Source organism: Eulemur rufifrons, chromosome 6 (assembly GCF_041146395.1).
Source record: "Eulemur rufifrons isolate Redbay chromosome 6, OSU_ERuf_1, whole genome shotgun sequence".
Lineage (NCBI taxonomy): Eukaryota > Metazoa > Chordata > Mammalia > Primates > Lemuridae > Eulemur > Eulemur rufifrons.
The window spans coordinates 11,623,031-11,629,992 of record NC_090988.1 but is presented as its reverse complement, the minus strand read 5'-3'; the positions used below and the strand labels follow the sequence as shown (position 1 = coordinate 11,629,992).

General features: G+C 36.9%; 1 protein-coding gene across 1 annotated transcript; it reads right to left on the bottom strand.

Moving 5' to 3' along the window:
- Positions 1-331: 331 nt before the first annotated feature.
- Positions 332-1,264, bottom strand: LOC138383718 (olfactory receptor 10D1B-like). Its single transcript, XM_069468759.1, has one exon. It carries the CDS (start codon positions 1,262-1,264, stop codon positions 332-334), a length of 933 nt encoding a protein of 310 aa, XP_069324860.1.
- Positions 1,265-6,962: the final 5,698 nt, after the last annotated feature.

The following is a 6,962-nucleotide window of genomic DNA, read 5'->3' as shown; positions in this document are numbered from 1 at the left end:
CATCTGAGGAAATAATTAGATAAAATACTAGTGTAGGTGAAGAAGTGCTAGAGTAAGGAGGAAAAGAAGAGAAGAGGATGCAGGAGCAGGAAAACAGAAGAGAAAATTGAAGAGAAGGTCCAGGATGTTCTGCCAGCTGCGAAGAAATAATTCTTCCTGGGCAGGATAATTTATTAGTTACCTCACCTCAAATAACTTGCTTTATATATTTAGGTCTTAGCTTATTCATCTGTAACAAAAAGGCAGTGATAAAATCTGTGCTCTCTACTGCACAAGAAGAAATACCTTTTTAAAGCAGTGTGGTGTTAAAGTGTTAAGCTACTGACCTTTATCACTTCTCAGGAAGGAAGACCAACTGCTGTAGCACCTTCCTCAGAGAATATTTAACTTCCTTATTTCTCAGGCTATAGATCAAAGGATTTAGCATGGGGGTGACCAGGTTGTTCAGTACCTGAACAGTTGCATTAAGCCAGGGATTGGGGGTGGGCTGTAGGTAGATGAGGACCACTGGCATGAAGGAAAGGAGAATGGCAGTGAGGTGGGCACTGCAGGTGGAGAAGGCACGGCGTCGGCCCTCAGTAGATCGAATTTGAAGAATGGAGCAAACAATGCAGCTGTAGGAGGTAAGAATGAGCAGAAAACAGCTGAGGGGCATGAGGCCCACACTGATGAACCCCACCATCTCCAGGGCTGAGGTATCTGCACAAGCCAGCTTCAGCATCACCGGGATATCGCAGAAGTAATAGTCCACCTCATTGGGGCCACAGTAGGGCAATTGGAAGGTGAGAGTGGTGAGAAAGGTGGCCTGAATGCAGCCAAAAAATGAGGTCCCCACGGCTAGAATGGCACACACTGTGTGGCTCATGATGATGGTGTAGCGTAGAGGGTAACATATGGCAACAAAGCGGTCACAGGCCATCACCGTGTAGAGGAAACACTCAGTACAGCCCAGGAAATGGTAGAAGAAGAGCTGGGACACGCAGCCTGCATAGGAGACGGTGCGGCTGTTCCCTGAGAGGTAGAACAGCATCTTAGGGGAACTGACAGAAGGGAAAAATATGTCAAAAACAGACAGCTTGCACAGGAAGAAGTACATGGGAGTGTGAAGCCGAATGGAGGAGACAATAGCAAGTAGGATCAGCAGGTTCCCCACAAGGGTGAAAATGTAGAAGGACAAAAACAAAACAAAGAGCATTGTCTCGAGCCCCTCTGTGTGCGGGATGCCCAGCAGGATAAATTCAGTCACCACAGAGACATTCCTCATCTTTTTCAGATTGTTGGACTTCAAGAAAGACCACACAGGATTCCAAAGTATGAACACTGATGTCAAACTGAGATGCTCTCCGATGGATGTGTTGGTTTCCTGTTTTTAACAATCAACAATCAACTCTCTAATGTAGGGGAAGATCTACATAAAAACATAAGAACAATAAAAATTCTTGACAATGTTTTGAAACTTTTGGTTTTGGTTACCACAGACTTTTTTTCTCACACGTTACAATTAAAACTCTACAGAAAATAGCAACGATTATTTGCCTAAGAACTCTTTGAAAAGTAAACAGAAGAAGGCAGATTGGGGAGAGGAGAAAAAGACTGTATGAGAAACCCATACAGGTGTGAGTTTCTAATGTTTCCCATCTACTCTTGCAGTTTTTAACTGAGCATGAGCCACAAATACAGAACTGAGTGGTAATTGCTTAGGATGCTGAAACTCCAATAGGTAACCCATGTTTTTGACTGAGAAACCTGATAAAAGAGGCCTCTGTGATGAAAGAGTATGAGGGAATCCCCTTTCTTTCTCTGCCCCTCCTTCATTCCAGCTCTGTCCCAAGAGTAATGTCAGTTTTGCAACTATGTAGCAACAGCATGAGAAACAAAAACTTGGAGAGACACTTCAGCTTCTGAACAAAGGATCCTGGCATGGAGAAGTATATGTGTATGTAGGAGGATGGCTGGGGCGGGGGGGGGGGGGGGGGGGGGGGGGGTAGTGTCCAGAGGGTGTTGCATATTTCTGCAGCCAACAGAGCTGGCAAAATAAACAAAGTCAGGGCTCATTGCTCAACTGTACGTTTGTGAAATGGGCACAAAGATGTATCACAAAGGCTTTGGGAACTGAACTATAATTTGAAACACCACCCAGGTCTCACACTAACCCCTAAGTGGCAAGATCTCATACTCATCTCTGAATGGTATATTTGAAGAACACACAATGCAGCATATTAAAGGCTTTGAAAATTGAGCTGACGTTGGAAACACTGCTTACAGAAGACAAGAGAAACTACTATTCTGATGTCCACTGGATTGACAGTCTGCTAAAGCAAACCAACAAGCAAACAAAAATTAACATTCTCCAATATTTTAACAGGATCCAGAGTCTAAGTAACATAAAATGGAAAGTTTGTAGAATGTAATTTGAAATTATTCAACATACAAAAAGCTATTAATATTAATAAAAATGTAACCAATTCTCAAAAGAAGAGATGATCAACAGACACCAACAAATTATCAAAGATATTAAAGTGTCTATTATAACTATGTTCTATAAGATGTAAACTCATTTAAAATAAATGGGAGCATAGACATTTTCAGCAAACAAATATTAAGTATAAAAATGAAGCAGATACAAATTTTAGAACTGAAAAATACAACTGATGCTTAAGGAATTAGAAACATTTAAATTCATACTGTGAGTCCTATGCAGTGCAACATGGGGGAAAGTAAAAAACAACTAAATGCAAGAGGATAAAAAGAAAGCAAACTGCTTGTATTTACAAACAGCATTTTTATCTACACAATAAATCTCAAGTAATCTTCAGTAAAACTTCTAGAACTAATAAGTGAATTTAGCAAGGTCACTAGATGCAAAGTCAATATACAAAAATGTGTTATATTTTCTTATGTTAGCAAACAAAAACTGGAAATCAAAAGTAAAGCAAATAGAACTATCTATAGCAGCACTAAAATACATAGTTTCAAATCAAAAAAATATGTGCAGGATCAATACACTGAAAATAAAACATTAATGAAAGCAATCAAAGAAGACATACATAAGTGGAGCAACAGTGTTCATGAACTGGAAGACTCGTTAAAAAAAATCAATTCTTCACAAACTATATAACCAAGGCAATCCCAATCTTAATCCCAACATAATTTTTATATTAATAAACTGATACTAAAGTTTATGAAAAGCAAAATAATTATAATAGAAAAACAGTTGAAAAACAGCAAAGTTGAGGGTTTACACTACTGGATTTGACAACTTACTGTAATGCTACTTTAATCACGATCATGTGGTGTTGGTGAAGGAAGAGGGACTCAGCTCAATAGAACACACTAAAGAACTCAAGAACAGAACCACACACATATGGTCAGTTGATTTTTGACAAATTGTACAAAGGCAAGTACACGGTGAATAAATAGTCATTTCAACAAATAATTCTGGAACAACTGACCATTCATATAAAAAAGAAAATGAGACAAAAACAATGATACTAAACCCATTCCAAGTATGAAAATATACTTAAATGGATCATAGATTTACACACGAAATCAGAAAGTATAATAGCTCTGAACTCTCACATTGTCCACAGGGACCATGGTGGCATTTCCTACGTTATTATAAAAGGTAATCCAGCTCACATTCTCTAGTTCCCAGAAGGGCAGAGTGTCCCAGCCATAGGAATTGAAATTTGGTGTTCATGTAAGAAGGTCCCAAGGGCATACACTATCAAGACTTGAATATACCCATTCCCCTAAGCCACTTTCTTCAGATATCCTTGGGCATATCTCAGGATTCAGGCATTGGTATCTCTCAGGGAACAATTTTATTAAAGTTAACCATATTTCTCCCCCCCAAAATAAAATAATAATGAGATGCTTTGAAAAAGGAAATACTGATATCCCTTCCCAGTCTGCTTGCCTGGAGAATGGACTCCAGTGGTAACCTTAAGGCTTCATGCTTCTTTTTCTGCCTATTTCTTACTTGCATAAGTCTTTGCATGTGCTAACACTGCAAGACTTCCACTTCAATTATATAAATGTTTCCGGAACTATATTGATATCTATAATTAGCATCACTATTTAAGATAGGATTTAATAAATGATAAACAATCACTTAATTATTGCTGTCTTCTTCTAGCAAATGCACCTTTAAAGCAACATTAATAAACTTAGGTAATTCAAGGGAAGATTATAAATTGGTAAACTGGCTGTAAGCCATCCGATATGAAAATTATTTAATATAAATAGCAGTTAATATTGGCTGAGCATTGCAAAGGTACTGTGAGTTTTTTCAGTTCAGTTGTTTGTTTGTTTGTTTGTTTTTTCTTAAGTCTGAAAATAATCTTGCTAATTAGGAGAGGAAACTAAAGCACAGAGAGATTTAATAGCTTGACCACACACTGGACATGACTAAGTTAAGAATAAATTCCAGGTCTAATTCCAAAGCCAGTGGGGCTAAGCCTTCCATTGTGAGAGCTCCCGTTGGGTATTTTGTTTAGAGACGCAGAGACATGACACTTCAAATACTTGGAAAGCTGCCATGCAGATTTGTTCTGTGCTTTTCTATAACAGTAAAAGGGTGCAGAACTAATAAAAACTTTGATTTCATTTCAGTATAGATAGAAAAGAAAAACTAGTGGGTTAAGTTGCTTTGAGAAGGGGTGAGTTCAACACCACTGGAAGAGTTTAAATATGGATCAAAAGACATTCTTTCTGGGATGTGATAAGGAAGATTCTTAATTAGAATGCAAGATTATCCCACATGTACCCTTTATATCCCTTATAACTTTAGGATTCTTTGATTTTATTACATAGTCTATCTTTTCAAATATATCTGAATAGGTACAATAAAGCTTAACAAACAATTCTCCTGGTAATAAGATGATTTTGGTTTAAACATAGTATATCTATTCACATTAAAACAATAGGAATGATGGGTCTAGGTGCAGTAGTCACAGTAATAACAATTTAATGTCATTTTTAATGCTTCCTAAAAGAAGAAAAGCACATGCCATGGGGAAGGCTGGGATGCCACTGAAGAAGAGTCCCTTAGGATGGGAGAATTTCATTGGGATGCTTTTGTGTGTGGTATGTAGTTAAAAACCAAACAAAAACCTGAGTTGTGTTAAAAACAAATATGTACAAGCATTGTACTGAATGCTCTATGTAATTAGCTTTATTAGTCCTTACCAAAGCTCTATGAAACAGGTGGAGTCAATTCCCATTTTACAGCAGGAACTGAGGCACAAAGAATTTAAGTAAGTTGAACAAGTGTCTGCATCGCTTAGTGGGTAGAGTTGGATCCCACACATAGAACAGTAGAAATGCCTTGCTGAGTAGTTACCGATTCTGACTCTCTAACACTAATTAACTCCAATTTCCAGATAAGAAGACTGGAATACAAAGAGTTAAAAACTCTTCTAAAACTTAAAAATGAAGAGCAAATCATACCCAAATCTTCTGACTCCAGGTTTAGTGTTCTTTCTACTACACCTTTACTGCCTGCAAAAAGACACAGAGAGAAATTGCACCATGTGAGGAAAAAAATCATTCACAGATTCATTCTACAAACTTGGAGAAGTCTTCCTGGCATGGCTGCAATTACTAACTGTATTTATCTACTGTTCCCTGAATAGTTTATGACACCAGAGTCTAGCCCAGGAGAGGGATACAAGTCTCTCAAGATTACATTACATCTGAGTCAATAGGTCCCGAAGCTATAGAGAAACTTTCCTACCTAAAGATGATTCCCCAAGAGCATGCCTCAGATTATGGTGAAAGATAAAGGAAAATTTGTGTCTTATTGGCTTTATTCAGAAATAACACGCTGTCACCTTATTTGACTCCCATTTCTAAGTTCTAATATTTGGTAAGCTTGCAGATATTTTCCCCCACATAACTGGCCTAAAATTACCTCATCCATAGAGATGGATCTCACCTCTTTAAATAAAGGTTTTACTCCTTTAAGCCAATGTATTTATAGCAATACAAAAACATTCATCTAAAAATAACTATTCACATACTCTTTGTGCCTGTGTTGGGAGATACAGAAGATGGTCATTCTCTCAACAAAATCAAAGAGGAAATAATCAAGCATGGCTCCTTGAACCTCAGTGCCTCCAAGATTGATGAATTGAATGTAAGTCAGCAAGGAAAGACAAATTTTCATGTGATTCAGGATATACATATAGAAAAGGTCCAATAAACATTTGGAAAAGGAGAGTTAGGATTTAATCTAGATTTCTAAGTCATCCTGAAAAAGGTAAGACTTGAACCTCTGAAGCTACCTTGAATATTCATGTACAAGTCTTTGTATAAATATACATTAAATATCCCTTCAGTAAATACTTAGGTATGGAATGGCTAAGTAATATAGCAGATATATGCTTCATTTTTTAGAGATTGGAGAATTGTTTTTTAAAGTAGCTGTATTATTTAGATACCCACCAGCAGATTATGATAGTTCCAGTCAACCCACATTCTCACCTCATAGTTTTTTATTTTAACAGTTTTCATGTGGACATAGTTTTTATTTCTCTCAGTAAATACATAAGAGTTGTATTGCTAGGGCATATGATAAGTGTATGCTTAACTTTATACTAAACTCCCAAACTGTTTTCCAAAGTGGCTGTACCGTTTTGCATTCCCACGAGAGTTTCAGTTGCTCCATATCCTCCCCCAGTACTTGATATTGTCAGTTTTTTGTTTTAAATGGCTTTTATTTTAACTATTCCAAAGGTATATAGTGATTTATCATTATAATTTTAGTTTAGTGAGTGATTAATGATGTTAAACATCATTTCATGAGTTTATTTGTCACTGATATTTCTTCTTTGGCAAAGTGTATGCTCAAATATTTTGCCTATTTTTAAAATTGGATTGTTTTCTTCTTGAGTTTTGAGAATTTTTTTAATATATTCTAGATAAAAGTCCTCTGTCAAATATAGGTTTTAGAAATATTT

Excerpts from the sequence above, each read along its gene's own strand:
- LOC138383718 (XM_069468759.1), bottom strand. The coding sequence starts at position 1,264 with ATGAGGAATGTCTCTGTGGTGACTGAATTTATCCTGCTGGGCATCCCG.